At 35.4% G+C, this 24,652-nt stretch overlaps 2 protein-coding genes across 2 annotated transcripts; one reads left to right on the forward strand and one right to left on the reverse strand.

Annotated features, from left to right (window-relative positions):
* Positions 1–56: 56 nt before the first annotated feature.
* On the reverse strand, positions 57–1,576 carry LOC111788651 (ubiquitin-fold modifier-conjugating enzyme 1). The gene is made up of 3 exons (XM_023669077.2): positions 1,176–1,576; positions 1,016–1,077; positions 57–386 (listed from the first exon to the last, which is right to left on the reverse strand). Exons 1-3 carry the CDS (start codon positions 1,506–1,508, stop codon positions 257–259), a joined length of 525 nt encoding a protein of 174 aa, XP_023524845.1. The 5' UTR covers positions 1,509–1,576; the 3' UTR covers positions 57–256.
* A 125-nt stretch (positions 1,577–1,701) lies between these two features.
* Positions 1,702–23,727, forward strand: LOC111788650 (uncharacterized). The gene is made up of 27 exons (XM_023669073.2): positions 1,702–2,081; positions 2,938–3,097; positions 3,396–3,488; positions 4,059–4,161; positions 4,290–4,449; positions 11,480–11,654; positions 12,366–12,494; positions 12,599–13,177; positions 13,283–13,897; positions 15,376–15,444; positions 16,157–16,264; positions 16,366–16,611; positions 17,319–17,366; positions 17,509–17,658; positions 18,047–18,211; positions 18,304–18,366; positions 18,559–18,669; positions 18,797–18,880; positions 18,968–19,015; positions 19,509–19,583; positions 19,795–19,890; positions 20,470–20,550; positions 20,624–20,695; positions 21,792–21,836; positions 21,975–22,058; positions 22,145–22,248; positions 23,060–23,727. Exons 1-27 carry the CDS (start codon positions 1,879–1,881, stop codon positions 23,103–23,105), a joined length of 3,912 nt encoding a protein of 1,303 aa, XP_023524841.2. The 5' UTR covers positions 1,702–1,878; the 3' UTR covers positions 23,106–23,727.
* Positions 23,728–24,652: the final 925 nt, after the last annotated feature.

Here is a 24,652-nt window from a genome sequence, read left to right on the forward strand (position 1 = left end):
TCCGCTACTACTATGTTTTTAAGGGTAAAAGTAAATAAATAAATCCCAAGAAAGGGTTAAGGTAAACAGACCATGATTAGCTGATGCATCAACATTTATGAACTGAATTCCAGTAAATATATGACTGTGTAAATGTAACCGGAGGGCTGCAACCTCCTCAGTTAAATTTGGGGGATGATAAGTTTATTTTCCAGTCATTGGGAAATATATGAGGTCAAAAGTTCACTTTTGTAGCCATGACAAGTTCATACACATGTTAAGATTCACTGGTCGATGTTGTGTTGTCTTTGTGCTTGATCATGCCAGAATCAACGAGAATTGGAACCTCGGCAGCAAGCCACGGTGCAAGTCCCAAACAAAGAGCATGAGCAATCCCAAACCTCGGACTGCAAAACAGATACTAAATAAGATTGGCTATGACAATGGCAAGCTGAAAGAGAATGTGTAATGCCCAACAACAGCTCCAAAACAGTGTACTATTTTGAAGATTTTGACTCCTTCGCAAGAATAACGGACACAAGATAGTCAAATGACACTAATGAAATGAGAGTTTGGGACTTGTACAGGTCCCATTAGCAGGAATGAAGCTGAATCTTGCATGGACAAGGAAACATAAACGTGAAGAACATCCTAATCGTATTGATTTAACTGGTCATAGAAAAAACGTACTGATCCAAAAGCGATCACATGATTCATGTAAGATAAAGTTTTTATCAGATAAATTGTGAACAAATCTGGTTCCAAAGTAGAACAACCGGGGTAAGAATGTGAGATTTCAAGTCGGTTAGAGAGGGGAACAAAACATTTCTTATAAGCATGTAGAAACCTCTCCCTAACAGACATGTATTCTAAGTTAGCTCTAAACCTGAGCCTGCTTTAACTTTCAATTACATGCAAACACGAAGTTAATTATATCCACTCGTTAAGCCTTTCCAGAGAGTAGCCAATTCTGCAAACACGTGAACTTCAAGATCTATGTCTCTACCGTCATCGAGAAGAATTTAAGCTTAGTTACCTGTTTTTCGCCCAGAGAGGCTTGAAATGAATGGTTAAGCAGATCTTTCCTCCTCTGTACATCTGAAACAATCCACAACAACGAGTTAAAAAAGGTTTCGAAATTCAACTACGAAAAAAGAAAATTCTACAAAAATAAGAAAACGAAACGAAATTCCAACCTTCTGAGTTTTTCCATCGAGCTCCGGCAGCTCAAGCTCTGGCGCTGTGGATGGATACGTGATAGGAATATCGAATTGAAGATCGAATTCGTACTTGAGAAGGTTGTGCACGTACCAGCACTTGCCGATCCATCGTGTTCCTTCTGGATTAGCAGCTGAGATCCGAAACCAGTCATTATCATTTGACTTGTTCATCTGAGTGTAGGCGATCAATGCCTTGTACTCCTCCTTCAGCCTCTGCGTCCATGCCGCACCATCTCTCGGCCCAGCTTTCGTCGTTAGCAGAGGAATTTGGGTGAGCGTCGACTTGGTATTCGGATCCCAACCCTCCATGATTCTTCTTCTTCTCTGCTAACCCTAACTGAGATTCCGATCTTCCGCAGTTCAAAATGAAATTTTCCTGAAAAATATAAATTGATTTATTTATAAATAATAATAAAAAAAAAAAAAAAAAAAAAAACCCTAAAGTATAAAAATGCGGGAGGGCCACGTGATATTCACGTGCCTGCCCTCCGCGCCAGCCGTCGTCTCATCTGCTTGCTTAAATTCCCTCGCAACCTGACCGTTCCGGTTCGTTTATCCCGTCAGTTTCATGTTCTTTCCCGGGATAAAATTCTCTGATTCTTCAAAGCCCTAGCACACCTCCCTAATTCAACCCTCACCATTCTTGTTTCACAGTTACTTTTTTCGTTCTAGGTCAACTATGGCTGGAGTTCTCAGAGAAAGAGCACTGTCTCTCCTCGCCGCCGCTAACAACCACGGCGATTTAACGGTGAAAATTTCATCTTTGAAGCAGGTAAAGGATATTATACTGTCTATCGAGCCATCTTTCGCTGCAGAGCTTTACTCCTACTTGGTCGAGCTTCAGTCCTCCCCCGAGAGCTTACTACGTAAATTGTTGATTGAGTGAGTTCAGAACCCTAATTTTTCCCTCTGTTGTTTGTATTTTGGATCATTCTTGCTTATCATAACATCTCCTACATTACTTATACTTGCAAGAAGCGATCTACATGAAAGTGAGATCCTAGTACGAGTCCAATGTTAGTAAAGAGTGAAGCGAGTCGATAAGTTTTGTGATAACCGTTCTCATTATACGGGATAATGCACTTTTGTGTTGTATTTACTATGTTATCTGCAAAAATTTGGTTGCCTTTAAATGGTAATTTTGTTTCTTGCATACATGTTCGTCAGTATTACTTGGTATATAGGGCATTTATTTACGGCAGCAAATTTGGATCAACGATATCAATCTATGGTCGCTATACTAAAGCTTATTGTCAATCTATGGTCACTATACTAAAGCTTTAGGAAATTTAGTTGGAGAGTAATGTTTGTCTTTTTGAAGCCAGGAGAGGCATGTTTGTGATCTTGATAACGTCGAAGTTCATTTCATTTGACACTTATTCGCTGTACTCGATTACTGCATAACAAAGGGCCTTTTAATAATCTGTGTTGTTTTTTGTTGATTGGGAAATTTCTTGCCTTCCTCTCTTGTAATTATCTTTATGACAATGTGAAAGTTTCCATGTTAAAAATATACAGGTTAGGGTAAATATAGTATTTCCATTGTATTCTTTGGGACCGGTTAGTTTCTTTTGAATTCTTTTTATTGCTTCTTGATGTGCAATCAACAATAGTTCCACTTGGCTTCTTTGTACACCTAAGACATCTTTTACTTCTCTTCTCAAGCATGTTAGCTCCTGGAAATATTTTCCTTTTATTTACTTATGCGTTAAATGCTTTCACTTTGCACCATCCACAGGGTGATTGAAGACATTGGATTAAGAGCCATGGAACATTCTCCTCTGTTAATGTCAGTTTTATTGGCATCTTTAAAGGATGAAGACTCTGTTGTAGCAGGACAATCAATTATTAGTGGCCAAAAATTATTTTGTGGTACTTTAAGAGAGATGACATTGCAGGTTTCTCCTTTTTCTCTCCTTGCTTAAAGTGGAAGATTTTTTTGGAAGAATTCAGCTTACTGAATGTTTAATGCTTGATTTTTTTTCCTTCTGATTTATGTTTATTTTATTTTCACATTGCTTTACTGACATGGTTTGACTCGTGTGAGAAGACCAGTCAACCATTATGTTATATTTATGTACAGTTATTCTAGTCTTTGATCAATGTCATTAGTATGCATATGTTTTATATGTATTCTTTAGTTAATTTTTTTTTTTGTAACATTTGAAATTAAATGCTAACTTTAGAATTCCACAGTTCCATCGGCGGGGTAAAGTTGAGAGATGGCTTGAAGAAATGTGGATGAGAATGTTGAAGTTTAAAGATGATGTTTTGGCAATTGCTATAGAGGTATGTAAATGCCTAACTGTGGCCCTTGAAAACTTTTGCTATTGTTTTTTTATTTTTAAATGTGGATCTCTATTTCTTCTTTCTCTTCTCTTGGCCTGATAGTGTTATTGTTACTGGAAAAGGCTCATAATAAGGCTGACTGTTTTGACTTTTATTTTTTTAATATTTGTCTCTTCTCTCCCTTGTTCTCTGTATATCTATGCATGTGTGTGTTGTGTATGCACAAAATCTTAATTTATACTTTTAGAGGACTTTTCCTAACAAAACTTTATCGTACTTTTGTAAATTGAATGATTTGGTTGTTTCTGAATGAAAAAACAAGAAATTTTCGGTCGATATTGTGTGTAATACTCAAATATTCCTTCTTCCGGCTTGCTTCCCTGTATATTTTATTTTACTCATTGGAAGATATACATGATTGAATTTTTGGGATAAAAAATGATATACATAATCGAATTTTTTCGGGATAAAAAATGATATACATAATTGACTAATCTTTTATTCTTCTTCTTTTCTTTAAAGAATTACCAACTGTTCTGACCTTGAAGCTGCTTACATGTCATATTGTAGCCTGGTTCTGTTGGGAAGAGGTTGCTGGCTTTGAAATTTTTGGAAACATATGTTCTACTTTTTACGTCTGACACAAATGATCCACAAAAAGCTATCTCAGAAGGTATTGCATTTGGAAATCACAAACATGTGTCCGCTTTTAAGTTGTTTGGGCTTCACATTGTAACATTTCTCATTTTTAAGTTCTATATGCTAATTCTTGGAATTTAACTTTATCGTTCTTGCGAACAGGAAATGGGGATGTTTTTAACATTTCATGGCTAGCTGGTGGTTTTTCTATTTTGGATCCAGTCGGGTTAATGTCAGAAGCTAGTAGGATGCTTGGTATTCTGTTGAATTTGTTGCAGACCAGTTCTGTTCCGGGTACATACACAGTAACAGTTGTTAGTAGGTGAGCTATCTCTCTCTCTCTCTCTCTCTCTCTCTCATATTGGGTTATTTTATAAGTTGATGGCAGTTTGACAATTTATTTCAAGTTTCTTCTCTTTTTTCCTGAAATCTATACGTTGCAAGTTGCTATGTGTTCTTTTGATGTTAATATACTTTCGTTGAGTATCATGTAAAAGAAGGTAGAGAAAAAAGTGGAATTACTTATGTTACTGCTGTCTACGCTGTGAAAAGCATCATATTTCATTTTCATTTGCTTAAGGATCTTGAGTTAATTCTGTACCTTTTCTTTTCTTTATTTTTTTGAACAAGAAATAGCTTCTTATAGATATTATGAAAAGATTAAAAGTTCAAGAGAAACACACTCTGAAAGGGAGTGAGAAAGAAAAATTAAAAAGATCAATGGCACAAAGGAACGCACCAGGGAGTGCATTCCTTTGGCCCTTTAGCTGCTTTCTGCATATATGGAGTGGAGGATTAAGTGGTTTTATATATTTTTATTTTCTCCCCTTAGGAGAGAGTAATGTGACGTTGACATTGGTGTTGGATTCTTCCTCATTTTCAATCAAAGTTTTGTAAGAGTCAGGTTATGACATTGTTCAAGTGCATTGTTTGAATGTTCTCTAATCTTCATATATTTTGTGCTTATTAAATAATAAATCTTTTTGTGTATTTTCTGCTTGCACATCATTTTATAGAATTTCTAAATTATTTTATTGGTTGATTCAATTTCTTGCGCAGTCTGAAATGTGCCACTCTTTCTGATATGTCCTATTACATTATTATTTTGAAGTAGATGATTTGAGTTTTAAAGACATTTTGCTTCTTCTAGTTTATTAATTATTTGTTGGATCTTTATATTCTCCTTTTCTAGCATTAGTCACGATGTTGATATGATACATGTCAATACTTTTTAAAAGATAAAACATAAGAGTATTAAAAAAGTATCATTTATTGCTGTCATTTTTTTGCTCGTGTATGCATCTTTTTATGTGTATTGGCAATAATATTATTAGATGTGTACTCTTTGTTGTTGGGCTATCATTTGATATGGCCTTTTTGTTCTTTCATTTGTCTAAATGAAATTGTGGTGTGCCTTTTCATCAAAAAGAGATATTATTGGACGTGCAGATTGGATTTTGAAACAAAGAACATATAATTTTTTATTGGTTCAATAAAAATGGAAACAAGAATTTCACTAATTGTCACAATGATAGTTGCAACAACTTAAAGAATGAAACCACCAACCCCAATGCCATCAAGCACCAATGCAAGCCCTAAAACTCTTAGTTTTCTATTAGCTTTATTGGGCTGTGTCCTAAATACTCGGAACTTCCATACTTTCATCTTTGAAGGTCTTCTTTCTCTCACTATGTTCCCATACTTTGGCCAATGTTACTGCAAATGATAGCATTTCTTATTTTCTTTTCAAAGAACCAATTTTTAAACGCTGCATGAGAATTTCGATAATCTTGAATACTGTAACTCTTTCATGTAAAGGGTGAATAATGGAGTGGAGAAGCATGCAATTGTGGTTGGAGATGCCTAGGGGGGTTTATTATTATTATTTTTTTTTACTTTTCATATGAATGTGGTTTAAAGAATTGAACATTCATATGCCACTGACTCAAAAGAGGGTTGATGTGTTCAGCACAGTTTCTTGTTGTGTATACAACTAAATTAGCTTGGAAATTGTTGTCTTGATCTTTGTTGAAAGATGCTATTCATTTAAATGTTGATGCCTATATCTTTTTTGAATACCTATACAATTCTCTTATTGCCTACATGACATAGCTAACCTTATTAGGGCGTGAACCTAAAATTTGGTTAACATGAAGAAAGAAATCATGTTGGGTAAACATTCTGGCCGTTCCAAGTTTTAGAAAGTCGAGAGTTGTGATTATACATGAATCTTTTCCAGTGTTTATATGGGTATTGGAGATATGAACGAGTTGTTGATAATTGGTATATTTGATGAAAGTTCTCTTCCAGAGATGATTACACTTTTTTTCTTTGTAGTTTGCTCACATATAAATTAAGGGGATGATCAGTGGATAAGAAGGAAAATTTGGATATGTAAACAAAATGCTCCTTGTGGAACTTCTTGTGTTGTCACATACATAGTCCCAGTGAGGTTTAGTGAAATTTTGCATGTGTATGGGGACCCATATTGTGATCCAAACTTTTCATCACAACTTTTAACGATGTAATTGTACATGGAAATTTTGTGAATGTCATTTTGGCTTAGTAACTTAGTTAGCTTGCTTTGATGATTATATAATGTCCACCTAACGGTAATTTAAATCACAATCTTGTGTCTATATTAACTGTGTAGTGTTATTGCGTTTAATTTGGGCTTAATGATTGCCTGTACTGTTCAATGTTCGTTTGTCACCTTTGTTGCCTGAACGTTTGGGGGTATATATATAACTATGTTCTTAATCCACATGCCACATATTATATCAGATTGGTGGGGGACTCAAAACTTTAGCACATAGCAGTGACCTCTATTTTGCCCTTGTCATTACTATCTTGAAAATTGTGAAGGGACAATTGAAGCCTGGATCAGGTCATTTAACAAGTTCAGCTGCTTGTTTGTGACGTTCAGTGCTGCATGCTGACAAGCTCAGTTAAATGGATGTAGTGGCATTGGATAATACTTCATTGATGATTCAGAAAATGGAGTAGCAAAGCTAGATGGTGTTAAACTGCAAAATTGTTTGGGTACTTCGGAGCACCAGTGGCCAGGGATAGGAATGGACAACTGGTGCAATGATTACCTAATGTGAATGGGATGGAAGGTGAATCAGTGAAGTTTATACATTGCAAACTGTTAAAGAAACCATTCATCACAGTTTCCTATGCTCTCTGTGCATACAGCGAACTTATAGCGATTAATTGAAAATGTATACTTCTATTGACAGTGATACACATTTTATTTGAGATAATAAAGTATTTCATTTTGACCAGCAATGTCTAACGTTTTAGCATCAAGTTGTTTTCTATTTTCGTTCTTTATCTTATGCCTGTTTTCTTGGCTTAATATGGTTTGAAGTTTTGCGTATTTCTTTTAACCTGGTTTTCTTAAGTATATCTGCTTACTCAGTAGCATATATGGTTCACTTGTAATAATTAAAATTTGTTCTGTTCTGCTCTTTTGTTTACCAAACCAATTATATAGATGTCCTTGTTGTAAAAAGATGGCACCGCTTATGTTTTTAATTTATTTGATACAAGATTTTCATCATTTTTGAACTATTTAGCAATGGCGTTATAATATATCAAGCAGTTTACTTGCGTAAGCTATAATAGCAACTACCTGGATTCTGAGGGCTTGACTTTTAATTCAACCAGATTACTATGACTTTTGTGGTTCAGCTTTTTAAGTAATTTCTGACAGCAGTTCCAAACCCAACTTAGAGAATGTTGACGATCTATCTAACAGTAAGCTTATATGGTCTGATTTCGTCCATCAAATGAGTGGAGTTGAGTCTTGATACTGGCTGGTTGTAAAGCATCCAAGATTTTGGTTTTATGTGATGGGAAATTAATTTAATAAATCTTTCTTTCATCATCAAGAATTTTGCTGAATGCCATTAATTTCTATAAGAAAAACTTGATAATTGCAGATAAAATCTTTATTTCACGTTTTCCTTAATTAGCAGTTACTTTCTGCTATCATTCTTAAGGCTCTTTCTTTTCCTCTTGAAATTACATATTTCAAACCATAGTTTTTTCCTGAATCACCAAATGCAGTCAAGGCTCCAAAAATATATAAGTATATGCAACATAAGTTGTCCAAAAAAGTAGATATGAAGAGAGGATTATAGGAAATTGGCTTCCTGGATGTGTACTTAGTTATGTCTGTTTGAAATTTCTGCTTGTCATTTTACCGGAGGTCCATACATGAAAACCATTTCTTTATCGTTCTAGTTTGGATATGGAAATAAAACAAACTTGTTTGCAGGATTGTTGGTGTTTTGATCTAAAAGGTATAACAAAAATCTTAACTGAATTTCGGAAAACCAATGTCATATTTTGTACTGCTGTTGCAACGATTAAGGTTTTTTCTGGTGTTAGCTTGTCATACTTTTCCAACGATTTTTCAAGTTAACAAATTATGATACTCTGATCTTTGCCTTCTTGTATTCCTACCTTGAAGTATTTATTTCTGAGTAATATTGACACCTCTTGGTTGAAAATTGTTGGCTTCTTATCACCTGTCTGAATGGAATTATGTTGCATATATTGGTTAATTTATTTTTTTGGTTTTATGATGTTTGACTGAATCCACAAGTTGGATATTGAACGCTGCCGTGTATATTGTTGAGCGAAATTATAGTATTGAACTTGGAAATCAAAACATTTGTTGTATGACCTACCTTATCTGTGAAACTGGAAATGGAGTACATTTGAGAAAATGAACTAAGAAATTCTGTCGACCATTCTAACTTTGATGAATGGTGAAGTTCTCTATCTATTATGTCCGGTGATGAAGGGTTAACCTGCAGTTGTGTTAATTAGGATGGAAGTTTGTAGACACTTGGCTTTTATTGCAACTGTCGTGGCTTAAATAATTCAGTTGATAAAGTTGTTCTCGTGCTGTATTTTTGGGGATTCAGAAACTGTAGGAGTAGTTGCAGGGAAAAGTGACGTGTTATCTGCGTCTAATTTTCTGGTTCTGATATTTTTTTCTATGGCCATTGTGTTCTTTTAGGAAGCTTTCCTTTTAGTAACCTTATGGGGAAATCTTTTAGAAACCCCTTGACTGCCTCTGGATGCTCCCTGCTTTCCCTTAACGAATATTTATTGTTATTTGGCCTGGGGTTCCAAAGCCCCCCTCTGCAGATTTGACTGCTTTTGGTAAAACTGAATTTTAGCTTCCGTCCCTGGCTTGGTGTGGACACGTTTTTTCTCAGGCTTCTATGCTTGTACTTGAAATCTGACTTTTTTTCGGGTTAGTTGGTTGTTTGATGTGTGAGCTTTTAGTATTCTGCCTTTCTTTCTTTTTCATAACTGAAATCGTGGAAGATATAGGCAGTGAAATGTAGTCCTACATGTCTCTGGTTACCATCGTGTTATTTATAACTTTTGTAACTAATTGAATTGCCGAAGATAAAGAAATAAAACGAACTACTTCTGCATTTCCTATGGAATTCTTATGCAATGCAAGTGATTTTTGGACTTGCACTTACGAGTGTCTCCAACAGCAGGATTCAATCAAGTTGTTGATTTAATCTCACTGTGGTAGTTGTTTCATTTGTAGTTATGTCGAAGTATTGCAAAGATTGAAAATGAAATTTCATTAGCATGCCAATCCATTTCAGAACTATGATAGTCTTTTTCTTTGAAATGCTTTATTTTTTTTGAGCTGGAATTAATTGTTATGTGTGGAATATCATGAACAAGAAGGAAAGGGTGATAGAGAGCAGCAGTGAAAGAAAGGGTTTAGCCTGTTCTGAATCATATGACGAGAGCATGAATTTGCTCATAGATCATGTTCATCAATTTTCTTACTTAAATCAGATAGGAGGTCATACGTTATTCTGTTTTGTCACATGGGAAGGATTATTTGCAAATAATATGTTAGTTTATTAATAATTGAGAATGGTTTTTAATTGTATCCTTTTGTGTGTGAACATTAATAGATGTTAATGGATGAATACTGTTGCTTCGACCATTAATGCTAATGGAGAAATCCTCATCCTTCTTCAGGAAAGTTTTCTTACCTTCTTTAAAAAAACAGTTCTTTTTTAACAAAAAAACGGAACTTTTCATTTATGCAACAAAAAGAAAAAAAAAAAAAAACAGTTTTTGTTAATAATTATGAAATGCAGCTCTTGTTGAAGGAAATTTGGATGCATATGTTACTTGGCATGTGACACATGGTTTTGCTGTTCCACGTCGTTTGAACATTGTGTAGCTCTGAAACTGTTGCCCTTTGTTGTTGGTGACTGGGATTATGGTTTTTGATTCTATTAGCATAATTACCTAAAAATTTGTCATTAATTGTTGGAAACTAAACTCTTTTAGCTAAACTTCTCGGTTCCTTTTGCCTGATCTAACTCACAGTTTTTGAATCCTGGAGATGCTCTGATGCACTTGTTATTTTTAAGCTTGATTTCTTGAGTGATTGACGTCAAAAGGCTTTGCTGAGTGTAATTCAATAAGAAATTATTTGTTCTCCAAGTCTAATGACATATCTGATTCTAAATTTCTCCTCTCCTTGTTCTTTGCTATGTTACCTTCTGCTATTCTTCCCTATCATCTTTTCCCATTCTAGGCGTGTTCTCCTTTCTGGATATACTATTTGTACAATACTATTGCCTTGCTTGTCAAAATTATTTTACTTGACTTGTTTGACAAGATTAAATGTTGTCTATTTAAATTAATAAGTGAATGCCCAAAGCTAAAGAATCTATAGAAACACACTATTTGGCATTGATAGTTTTTTTTCATTTCATCATTATTCAAGATTCTTACAAGTTAGTATTATGATGCATAGCTCTTTACTTGTTCGGTTACTTGGTAAGATTCTTGAGATTATGTGTATGCATCATGAAATAAACTTCATCCAAACATTGTTGTGGTTCTTAAAATTCAGCTTTTGTAATTTTTCTGTATTAATAATCGTTTTGAGGAAATCGTCTATAATATTTTTTCTTGTTTTTATTTTACTCTGCTCTTGTTGCTGGTAGTGTAGTTTATCTGTAGGTTATAGCTTTCTAGCACTTTCCATAGAATTATGTTGAGATGTGACATAGATGATTTTAATTTAATTATAGTCAAATTCATGTGTCTGTTCGTTACCTTTTTCTATTTGAGTTTAGAATAGTTTTGTGTATGTTCAACTATGCCTTTGATCTTATGAATTTTTTCGACATCTACTACAATTACATAATTGCAATTCACTTTGTTTAAAGCTTTTCTTTCCTTTCTTGAATTGTTTGCTTAAACTTTCCTTTCACTGCTGCACCTTTTGATATTTGCAATCTATCTTCCTCTTTCAAATCAATTGCTCTTCTGCTTGACAGTTTAGCAGCTATAGCAAGGAAAAGACCAGTTCATTATGGTCACATTCTATCGGCACTGCTGGAATTGGTTCCAAGTTTTGAGATGGTAAGGGGGCGTCATGCTGCCAGCATTCAGTATTCTATAAGATCTGCCCTTTTGGGATTCCTAAGGTGTATGCATCCAGCTTTTGTAGAGGTTAGACTTTTTCCTTTATTTTTTTCATACTGATCCTGCATGTGCACACAAGTATGCATAGTCCTCTAGGTTTTCTTCGTGTAGATTATTACTTGGTTGTGCACTTGGGAATTACAAGATGAAGTCACCATGTTATCGTCATAGAAGGATTTATCTTTTGGCCAATAGCTTTTGTTATGCGATGGAACTTCAGAGTAGAATGCAGCTCCTGAACTGTATGTGACTTGAAGTGCAAAATCTCGAGTTCATTTTTTTTTTTTTTTTGTCATGTTAGTGAGGGGCCATGATGGAGCCTGAAAGTTCTCTGTATTTCTTGATTGGAGAATCTCTACAATTAGTGAGACTGACTCGAAATGTCTCATTTCTTTTCTCTATTTATTTCTATCCCTAGTTGGATCTTTTTTTTTTCTGTCTCAGTAACTTTTAACTCCTTACAGAAGTTGTTGTGGGTGGGGTGGGTGGGGGGGGGGGGGGGGGGGGGGGGGGGGTGTTGGTGTTGGAGTTGAAAACCTAAGAGTGAAGCTTGTTTCTTTCATGCCCTTCTATATGCTACATTTCGTAGAGAAGATTTGTGAGATTGACCATTCAGGGAAATTATCAAATTTTAATTTTATTACTTCTCATTAAAAACTGGAATGCCAATAAATACTGAAATTCTTGGGAAATGACTGGGCGGCCATATTCACTTTTCTCTGATTGCTTGGTTTTCAGTCAAGAGATAGATTGCTAAAGGCTTTAAGAGCTATGAATGCTGGAGATGCTGCAGATCAGGTTATCAGGCAAGTGGACAAAATGGTGAAGGCTGCAGATCGAGCTTCACGTGATGCTTGGCTGAGCAAGGTAATTATTTGCTGAGTATTGATGTGATCACTATTCTTTGTTGCTATATATGTTGCTTACTGCTTCCCTTTTTGTGTCTCAACATTAATATCTTTGACAATAAGGATGATCAATCATCAATTCAGCATAATGCATCAGTGGATCTAACAAGAAAAAGACCTAGGCTTCTGGACGATGAAGAACTTTCCAATGGTCGTGAGGTTTCCAAGCAAAGTCGTTTTGGTCCAGACGTTCACGTAATCTCCCCAAATCAAAAAGATGGTTCTCTGCAGAATGCCGTCTCTAATGGGACATCTGTTCCTACGTTAGATGTTGAATTAAGTCCAGCAGAGCAGATGATTGCCATGATTGGTGCCTTACTTGCTGAAGGGGAGCGAGGTGCAGAGTCGCTTGAAATTCTGATTTCAAATATTCATCCGGACTTGTTAGCTGATATTGTCATAACTAACATGAAGAACTTGCCCAAAGCATCCCCTCCTTTAACTAGGCATGGGGACTTGCCTGTAACTCGTCAAGGAAGTAGTCATGTGAAGGTTCTGGCACCATCAGCCCCATTAAGTTCTGTGCAAACTTCAGTTGCTACTGCACAAGTTCCTTTTTCTTTGGCCACCTCAGCTGGTTCAACTTTTGCTGAGTCTACTGTCAATAGTCTCCCTGTTGATTCTAAACGCGATCCAAGAAGGGTAATTTTAGCCAGCTGTGGTTGTGCATTGGTTTATGTCTCTGTCATTTTATGTCTGCCACTCTGCCTCTAAATCAATTTTTTTTTTTTTTACTCACTCATGCAGGATCCCCGTCGGCTTGATCCTCGCCGTGGAGGAGTATCTTCTGCTTCTAGTGTGGAAGAGGAAAGTTCAAATATATCTGATATTGACAACTCCATATCTTTGGGAAAATCTGCTTCAGTTCCTGTTACTGCAACGATCGAGAATTCCTTGGTATCTCCTATAGCAAAAACAAAAGTTGAAGAAAAAATCGTAGAGACCCCATTCGACCTTGGAACAGACCAATTAACCCCCAAATCAAATTCTCCTGATAGAGCCAAGAAAGTCGAAACTATATTAGAAATTAGTGCCCCTCTGGATCCCATGCCTTCTGCTGTTGGAAAAGCTGATGATGGTTTAGTGGCAGTTAATTTGCTCGATGACTCAGCGCCAAAGAGGGATGATACACCATCTTCCATGGAATATGATCAGTATTCTCCATCAGTTACAAATGCAGCTGCATCTGAAGATACCTGCGAGGAATTGCCTCTGCTTCCACCATACGTTGACTTGACTCCAGAACAGCAAATAACTGTAAGAAATTTGGCAGCTGAAAAGATATTTGATTCATGCAAGAATTCCACTGGAGCAGATTGCAATCAGATACGCTTGGCAATAATTGCTCGATTGGTTGCTCAGGTGGGGGCAATATCTGATTGTTTCTTTATTATTTTTTATGTTTGTTCTCTCTATAACAACACAAACTTTAATTACTGTCAAAATTTTACAGTGCAATGAGTTTGGCGGGATTGAAGTTCAGCCACATTGTACATAAGGAAAATAACGGCTTTCCATCTAGCTATTAGTGTGAATATAAGTAACTAGTAAGGAAGATGTATTCTTCAAGTTTTTGTTGAGGAAGCCAAGAGGCCTAAGTGTAATATACTCTATTATACATTTATATTATATAATTTTCATTAGATTCTTCCTTCCCCCTTCGTAACTCTCAAAGTAACCCTGATCGCACTCAAGCCACATTATTTCTCCTTTCAATATCTGCCTCTGGATTTTCATTTTACGAAATAAAGGTCGACGATTTGAGGGAGGGATCTGTATACCTAAGACTGACTGACAGCCTTTATTTTAAGGTTCATGCAAAGGAAAATGCAAGAACAAGGGATCAATTTGTGTAGTGCCACATTGGCACATTGTGTTCCTTTATAAGTGCATAAGGTATCATGAAATCGACTAATTTAATCAATGTCAACTTTGCATCTGTCAGACATATCTCTCACTTTGGGCCATAGTAATTTTTGTCAAAGTGACTCTTAATCAAGTTGGAGCAAAGAAATGAGATGGATTTGAACTTTGGTGGTTAGAACTCAACAAACTTTTTGGAGTTGCAAAAATTTTACTCAAAAAATATTCTATATTGTTTTATACTCTTCACAAACTCTGTATATCCTCATGACAGTTAAATTACCTCTACATTTCTGATGCACTTCGTTTTCGGTGGAAATCACATGTTGAACACATCTGCTTCATGATACATAATAATTGTCTCTGCCAATTTTAATATTACTGTTGTACTTTGTATCGCTCCATTTGATTACAGAAAGGGAGTACTGTGTTGAATCTTTGGCTTTTACTGTATGTTTGAAAGGCAATTGGGACGGGCTGCAGAGTTTTTTCTTACGTTGTCTTTCTTTGGACTAGGCATTCACAGGTTTTCTTTGTTCTGAGATAATTTATTGAAAATAATATGTTTGACAGACTATAAAATATATTGAATCTATGAGCTTATGTAATCCCAGGTTGAAGATAACAAGAACTTTGGTGATAGTATGAATGCAAAGTACGATATATTCTCATCTATGTTTTTTTGGCTTTTGATTGGAATTGCTTGATAATATCACTTGTAATGCTTCACATATGTGTTGCCAAGTCATACCTATTACTGCTGTTATAGTAAATGATGAATTTTGTTCTCTTATTTCTTTGTTGGTCCACTGGTGGTCCAAATGATGTGTGTGCTGCCACTGTACAATGGCATGGTTGTTAATTCCATTGGGAAAAGGCTGGATGTTAATTATTCGTTTTATGTACTCTAGATTTGTTTAACTCTTCTGTATTTTGATATCTCGGGCAATTAAAAATTATTTCCTTTCTCATCATAGGTTGATGCTGATGATGATATTGTTCGAATGTTGGAAAAACAAGTCGCTATTGATTACCAACAGCAAAAGGTATCAAATTTCATGAGTGTTATTCAGCATGGAATCAGGATTCATGTAATTTACTGAAGGCGTAGTCTTGTTTGATCAGTCAATCTCAGCTTGTTGGTTGACTTGATGATAGGCATAAATGACATTCAATCATGGATTCTTTTCCCTATAGTCTGTTATTTTAAAGTGCACGTGGTACTTTTGAGAGAAAAAAAATACATGTGGTTACATCAGAAAAGATTATTAAGATGTGATAACACTATGCATTGAATGTGTAAATGTTTCCATTTATCGACTTTCTTAATCGGTTATTACCAGTTTTCAAGATGCCAACAATTTTATTAGGTATATTTCCCTTTTCCATTGTTGATGGTTCTTTAATTTGAAAAATTGGGTTAGAGTATTGAAGTTCTTTCCGTCTCGACCAAATTCATAATATATAGTGTGTGCGTGTGTGTGTGTTTGTTTTTATCTTGTGGGCTGTTGGGTTTTTTCTTTTTGCTTATTTGGCCTATCAATGCACACCTCGAGTATTGTAGTCGTAGATTTTTCTTTGAAATCAACAAGATTATGTAATTCATAGATTGGTCACATCACAATCTTCATTTTTACAAATATCATGTTTGCCCTGTTCATGATTGTTATAATTTTCCGGATTCTTATTAAATTTCATTGGCACATGAACTCGTGGTTGGTCTTGAGCATTCATCTCATTTTGATGAGTTCTTTCCAGGGGCACGAGCTTGCTTTGCATGTCTTATATCACCTACGTTCACTTGATATTCTGGATTCAGTTGAAAGCTCTTCTTTTGCTGTTTACGAGAAGTTTCTTCTAGTTGTGGTATGCCACTTTTCTGTCATTTCAGATTTTTTAATCCTTTTATCTGAAACTTCAGTTTCATTTTGACTTGTGAGTGATATAATTGCAATTTTTTATTGTAGGCTAAATCTTTGCTAGATTCTTTTCCAGCTTCAGACAAATCTTTTAGCAGACTTCTTGGTGAAGTTCCAACTTTGCCCAACTCTACATTGGAACTATTACGTAACCTTTGCTATTGTGATAATGATGACAACCTCGGGAATGATAGTCCTGATATTGACCGTGTCACTCAAGGCCTTGGCACTGTTTGGAATTTGATTGTGAAGCGGCCATATAGTCGGCAGGCTTGCTTAGATATTGCTCTAAAGGTAGACATTCTTGCAGTTGGATTATTTTTTATGTTTTCATTATTTGTGTCATCCTTGTCAATGATGACCGACATTTTCTTATAAGAAATGTAGATAGAGGTAGGTATTGGTGAATTCTTTTGCAGATGTTGTGTCTTTAAAATATTTCCTCAGATCTTTGTTGTATTCAAGTACAATCATTTTGATCATTAGTTCGCATGTACTTGCTAGCATCTAAATTAGGGTGCTAGAATATTTATTAATGAAGGAAGACTTCAGAGAAAGGCATGTTGACTAGTTTCTACGGTATCCCGATTCTTGGTGGGAGGGAAAATCAAAGGCCTACGGCTAGCTTGGAGGATATAGCCTTTTGGGTATCAAATATTGTCAAAGAATTGGATATCTAGAAGGACGTAGAATCCATTGCTGACTTAATTGGAGCTATTATAGGCTTTGGGAAGTAGGATTTCTTATTATCCCAAGTAGGTGACCATTGGGTTTGAACCAATTTCCCCAATATCTGTTTACTTTCGTTTTTCTGTCTCCTAAAGCCAGGCTAACCCATGGACCGACTTTTAAACACTCGATCAGTGAATTATGAAAGAATGTTGATGTGTCATGGGGATGGAGAGCATTTGTATTATCCCTATATGTGTATGCTTGTGTTTATAGCAATCAAATGTGTGTTTTATTACTCTATGTTATCTCACATTGTAATTTGATGACAGTGTGCTATGCATTCAGAAGTTAAGGTTCGAGCAACAGCTATTAGACTGGTATGGCAAAGCAACCTTTGTTCCTGCCAACAGATGTTCTTGTCTGTTGGCTGGGTTTCCAATTGAAATAAGTGCTTATAGTTTTGACATTATTTACTTTGTTTGATGAGTATGTTGTTTTCATTGTTTCATTGTTCATTAGGTGGCAAACAAACTCTACCGGTTAAGTTACATTTCAGATAGGATTGAGCAGCATGCAACAAACATGTTCCTGTCTGCAGTAGACGATGGAGATAGGACAGATGTAGTGCCTTCACCATGTGTATCAATTGAACAAAGAGCTGCAGCAGAGGTCTGTTAGATTTGTTTCTTTCGTTTGATCCCACCCCCAAAGATTAAAAACGATCCCTGTGCCAAAAGTCGAATGAGACTAGAATCGAGCAGGATATTCATTATCTCTAACTTTTGTCTTTAGACTCTAATGGGCGTAATGAATCCAGTTTACTTTAAATTGACTGCCATGTTTGGACATCTCCTATGAGTTTATCCCCTTTGATAATTTCCTCATGAGCTGGGGTCGGGATACAGAAATTGTTCTTTGTCGGTGTTTTCTTTTCTGGATTGCCTTCTTCAAATGATAACACAATGAAGCAATTTTTAGTTTTTCACAACAAGAGGATAAACTGTTTGATTGTGCGTTATTGATGCTTTCCCTTACCATGGCGAAAACTGTTTTCTAGGGGGAGAGTCAGGAAACATCCGTCTGCGGTTCTCAAGTTTCAGATCCTGGAACCTCAGAAAACGATTCCATGAGGAGTTCACAACCTACAGTTCGTGGCAGTTCAACCTCGTCACTTTCAGAAGCCGAAAGACATATTTCTCTTCTTTTTGCTTTATGCGTGAAGGTTCCCAATCTTCTATGACAGTGTTAATGTTGATAGTTATGACACGTTGCCTCCCCAAATTAATTTGATACGATATAGTCGTTTTCGTGCAGAAACCTCGTCTTCTTCAGTTTGTATTTGATTCTTATGGACAGGCTTCTAGATCAGTGAAAGAGGTCCTTTCTTCTTCTTCTTCCTCTTCCTTTTTTCTTTTGTTTTGTTTGCTTTTTTTTCTTTTAATTTTATTATTATTTAAATCATGGTATTCCCGTTACGCAAATCAATGAACAAGTATTTTTGTATCAAAACTAAACTGTTACAGGAAGTGGTACTGAATTATGTCTGCATCTTGTTATTATTTGAATCAGGCCGTTCATGAACATATCCCTAATCTTATTACGGCCTTAGGGTCATCTGATTCTGAATTGCTTAGAATAATATCAGATCCGCCTCAAGGAAGTGAACATCTTTTAGCATTGGTATGTCTTCTTTTATTCCTGTAAACTTGTCTTTGTGGAACAAGAAGTAATTGAACCTCAAACAGTTTACCTTTTTATTTATTATTTATTTGATAGATTTCCTGTTAATTTATTGTTTACTGGCCAGGTACTACAGGTGCTAACTCGAGAGACAACGCCTTCTTCTGATTTGATCGCAACTGTTAAACATTTATATGAAACTAAACTCAAGGTTAGAAAAATATTTATTTTTCTATTCTATCCAGTGTAAAAAATATATATATAAATATTTGATCCGGATTTCCTTTGTTCACTCCAGGACGTGACAATTCTCATTCCAATGTTGCCCTCACTTTCCAAAAATGAGGTCTCCCTCTCTCTCTGCTTTGTATTTTGTGTGTTCTTTTCCTATTGTAGAGAAGAATGTCCAAATAACGATGTCTGAAGCTTGTCTCGTTTATAATGGTCAACCTATTTCTAGATGTGTAGAATGTATAGTCTATTGACATGGCTCATGAAGCTGTGCATTTGAATGAGCTTGTGGGTTGTGTTGTAGGTTGACTCAACACAATTTTTAGATTGGATTTGACAAAACTTCTATCACCTATAATTGAGATCAATTGAATTCTACAATTCATACCCTTGATTCATTTTCTTGTAAAGTGTTTTTTTTTTTGGTGGGTAGTAATCTTTGTCAATCAGTGATACAATTTACCACGGACACCCTTTTAATCAATAAAGTATTCTCTTCATTGCCCTCTAATCTCAACGACAAAATTCAAATAATAAACAGAGAAATTTTTTGCACAATTTCCAAACAGATCTTTGTTGATTTTTTCTTGTTCATTCTGAGGTACCAGGTTTTACCTATTTTTCCTCGATTGGTGGATCTTCCATTGGAGAAGTTTCAGAGAGCGTTGGCTCACATATTACAGGTATCTAGAATACTGCAAACGCGTACTTACGATATTGTTGGTTTGTTGCCATTAATATGAATCGAGTAGAATAGAGAAATCTTGTGCATATTTGTAAGATTTGTGGCACATGGTAGGGTAATCTTTCAATGTATTCTTTTGAATATTTAGTTGAATTTGATTGTTGTTTATTCTAAATATAATGCTAACAGGTCTTTTTCATTCCTTTCAGGGTTCAGCACATACACGTCCAGCTTTAACACCTGTTGAAGTATTGATTGCCATCCACAACATAATTCCTGAAAAAGATGGCCTTGCATTAAAGAAGGTATTTTTGCTATCTTTTGCAAATATGTATTCGTTAATCATAGAGTTTCAAACGTTTTATCCTTCAAATTTTCAATTATCAAAATAAATAATATAGGTTATAGAATTTGTCCAGATAACTAGGCTGGATATGTTGTTGATGATTATTAGGAGTGAGTCCCACATTGGTTAATTTAGTGGAAGATCATGGGTTTATAAGTGGAGAATACTATCTCCATTGGTATGAGGCCTTTTGGGGAAGCCCAAAGCAAAGCCATGAGAGTTTATGCTTAAAGTAGACAATATCATACCATTGTGGAGATCCGTGATTCCTAAGGTATGTCAATATATGTACTTCCCTTCGCATTCAGCTCTTGTGCTTATTGAAAATAATAATAATAGCAAAAACTATGTTGAAACAGTTGAAACAATTACCAGCTCACATTTTCTACAGTTAAATATGTGCATTTTTTTGGATTATGTATGTTCAACCATCCAACCCTTCGTAGGTTTCTGAACTGGTTTCCACTTATACCCTAATGTTTGCTGCATCAATGAATACTAGTTTATGACTTTCTGGGTTTTTTTTTTTGTTTTATAGATAACGGATGCTTGTTCAGCTTGTTTTGAGCAACGTACAGTTTTCACTCACCAGGTTTTAGCAAAAGCCTTGGGCCACATGGTATGTTAATAAAGTCTAGGATCATCACTTTTATATTTTTAATTTGGTATTGTAATAACACTAATCTTTTCAGGTTGAACAAACCCCACTTCCTCTTCTCTTCATGAGAACTGTGATTCAGGCAATTGATGCTTTTCCTACTTTGGTAAGTTTTTTTTTTTTTTTTTTTTTTTTTGGGTAAACAAGAACCAACTTCTAAGTGATATAATGAGGATGATTAAAAGTTTAGAGATACAAGCTTTGGAGTGAAAAAGAAAAATTTTAAAAATAGCAGAGACAACCATATAAAGAACAACCATGAACAAGAACTTTTCATAGATCTAACTCGTGTGCATCATTGAACTTTTGTTTATATTGGAGAAGAACCTCTGATTTCTTTTGAAGATATTCTACTTTGCAAAGAACTATTTATGATAAATCAATTCCAGCTTCCCATCAAGTTGTGTAATCCAAGCCAAAAGTTTATCCATAGAAGCAGATTTTGATTCCATAAAAGGAAAGATTCAGTATATGCAAGACACAAGGAATGCATTAGAAGATTATTTACTATTTCCGTGTTTTCTGATATTAGGAAATATTTTCCTGGAGCTATTATATATATGTGCCTTTTGGACTGAGTTTTTGCATAGTCATCGATTCTAGAGTTTGGGGTACTAAGTGAGGTGGAAAGAGACTCGAATTTTTAGTCCAAGTAAACTGAGGAAATGATTGTTGTCAACATTGACATTCTCTTCCGTTGCTTAGTTACATTTTATTTATTTAAAAGGAAGTATTTGCGAGATCCCACATTGTTGGAGAGGGGAACAAAGCATTGTTTATAAGAGTGTGAGATCCCACATCAGTTAGAGAGGGGAACGAAACATTTCTTATAAGGATGTGGAAAGCTTTCCCTAACAGACGTGTTTTAAAACCTTGAGGGGAAGCTCAAAAGGGAAAGCCCAAAGAGGACAATATCAGCTAGCTGTGGGTCTGTGGGTTTGGGCTGTTACAGTATTGTTCCACTAAATGCATGGACCAACCTGCTGAAAAATGTAATCAATTTAAAGTTTTTTGAGACCTTCACATTATTTTGCTTAGGTGCGACTTGTCGTTATATTTGTTGCTTCTGAAGATCTTATCTATTCTTCATGCTCCTTTCTTTTTTGTTCCCATAATATCTCTTACACAGCTTTGTGCTTGAAATAAAATTAATTGTTAAGATCACGGCTTACTTATTTGGATGACCATGGTTTCTTTTTCAGGTTGATTTTGTTATGGAGATACTTTCCAAACTTGTAAACAGACAGGTACCTATGGTAACAACTTATGTTTTCCAAATCTAATGGAAGAAAAATAAATAAAAATATAAATGAAAACTTTGGTCCTTCAAATCTAATTCTCGGTACTCACATGGACCGTGCTGCTACGTTGTCTTTCGAATCCAGGTCTGGAGGATGCCGAAACTGTGGTTTGGTTTTTTGAAATGTGCATTTCAGACGCAGCCTCATTCCTTTCGAGTACTATTACAGGTCTCATGATGTCATCAATTTGATATGGATATCTTTCTCTTATACTTGGTGTTCTTTATGTTCCTAAATAAATTTGTTTTTTGTAGTTGCCACCGCCACAACTTGAAAATGCTTTGAACAAATATGCTAACCTTAAAGGTCCTCTTGCTGCTTATGCCAGCCAGCCCAGCACAAAATCTACTCTCTCTAGGTACTTTCTCTTGATCTTGTACGTCATTTTTACCTGTTTTTTTGCTAGCTTTATTCCCTATATTGGCAAATCTTTCCAGAATACTTCCCTTGTGTCTACATTTTATTTAAAGAACAAATGCTTGGGCTTTCTGCAACAGTGAGGTGATACAGAAAACTATAGTCGATTTGATAACGGTTTTGTGTTTTTGTTTCTGGCTTCGGGATTTATGCTTGTTTCCTTTCAATTTCATTACTACGATTTTCGTCTTTGTTTATGAAGTTTTGGTCGAATTTCAAAAACAAAAATATATTTTGGTTTTTCAAAACTTGGATTGGATTTTGAAAATATGTTTAGGAAATAGATAACAAAAACGACTAAAGGGCCCTCCAATGTCAATCTTAAAGTATTTCATCTGTTTCTGCAATGCTTTTAAGCTAATGATTTGTAGTTTTTTGAGTTCTTGTTTTGCTGATCCCAAGAAGTAAAACTTCTAAAACGCTGGATGGTATAATGGCCTTGTGATGGTGTTGAATTTGGCATACAAGATTTCGATGTTCGGAATTTAGAAATTCCTCTCAATAATGTCACGAACCTCATTTTTCGTTAATGAAACCCTTCGAACTAACTATGCATCTAGGCATTTTGGATGTCTACCATACTCTCGGACTTGTAACTTGCTGCTTTATTCTTGGGACTTGCGATAAACTTTAGAAAAATTTTTATAAGACTACCCCTCTCCCTGAAAGAGATATCCCAAGACTATGCTATTTTTTATGGATCAGTTCAGAAATCTTGTTTTAGTAACTCTGGGAACACTTCATTTTTGCAGACCGATGCTCGTAGTTCTGGGTCTTGAAAACGAAAGGCATTTGTAGCAACTGCATTCTGTTCATCTTGTAAAGTTAGGACGAATATCATTGGTTCGCATATCAACTCCGGAGTGGTGAACGAGTGAGCCTCGAGAACTTGAGAATCGACTAATCAGCTCTTTGGAGGAGTACGAGGCGACTTCTCTGCAATCATGGTCCCAATCAGCTTTGTCAATCATCCCGTGGAACCTCGATTGCTTCGACTATGTAACCCACCGCAGACAATCCATTTGAAATCCTTGATTATCGGTCTGTGCAGCGGCATGTGAACCCAGTGATTTGTGTCCAGAGATGATTCAAAAGAGTCCAGCTTTGTACCTCACCAACAGCCATCCCCATATAAAATGAGGGGAAGGAAATGCTGATTCTGCGTAGGTGTACATACATATCTGCATTAAGGAGTTCTTAGAAATGTCATGTTTTCTTTCCATTTAGTTCGTTCAAGATTTTGACATTTTATGTACATTAGTTCAGTTTAGTCGGGTAGCTCGTATTCGAACTTCTTGTAACGGACGCTGCCCGGTACGTAAGCTTGGTGACAGATAGTTCCCTGTACTATATAATAGCCTTTGACTGTAACCAATTTTTTTCTGTTCCACCATTTAATTCAGTATGGTTTCCAAGCTTATTCTTTGAATGGCGTTTCATTTCTTATGCAGATTTAAACAGATTGAAAATGTGTTGTGATTTTATTGGAATTCTCCTTTTCAGTCTGATATTTGATTGAAAATGCAGATTTCTTGATTTTATACTATGAAAAATAAAAATTAATAAAAAAAACTAAACTTCCATCTATTTTTTTTTTATAATTATTTAATAATTATTTAACATTAAATAAAATCTAGTTTTAATTATCTAAAAAAAAGTTCAAATTCTAAGGTAATAATTTGTATATAGCTTATGCATTATAAACATATTTTTCATATGTTTACTTGTGAACAAAATGAAAAAATTAAGTTTTATTTTTGTGATAAACCTGTTTAAAACTTAATTAATTGGTTATCTAAATTGAGATATATTTTATTGAGGAAAAACTCATTTTGACGGACAAAAAGAGACTCCTTCGTGCACAAATAGTGTATAACTATAGAGAGCTGTGGTTAGATGTTGACCAACGGAAAGCACGAGAGAAAGAAAGATGCACAAATGAAAGACAAAAAGTGACTTCATAAAAAGCAAGCAAAGCGCCTAACAGACGACAAACCTGACTCGAGAGGACAACCACCCTGAAAAATAACCATTGTAATCGTTTCCGTTGTTCTACCACCGGATATTCACCCACCCAATAGTGTCTTTTAACTTTACTCAAGTGGCTTCAATAACATATGTACATATCACCATCTGTATATTCAAACCCATAGCACTCTTCTTTTAGACCATTAACAACAAATTAACATAACCTTTTAAGTTTTAGAATGAAAATAAACATAAAATTTTGCTATATATCCCACAAGAAGACATTCTCTCTTTGTGAATTCATCTCATCATTTTGAGAACCACACAGAATTCTACAACAATTCCTCACCCTATGGCCATATACTAAACTAACATCA

Source organism: Cucurbita pepo, chromosome 2 (genome assembly GCF_057944985.1).
Source record: "Cucurbita pepo subsp. pepo isolate OVF chromosome 2, ASM5794498v1, whole genome shotgun sequence".
Classification (NCBI taxonomy): Eukaryota; Viridiplantae; Streptophyta; class Magnoliopsida; order Cucurbitales; family Cucurbitaceae; genus Cucurbita; species Cucurbita pepo.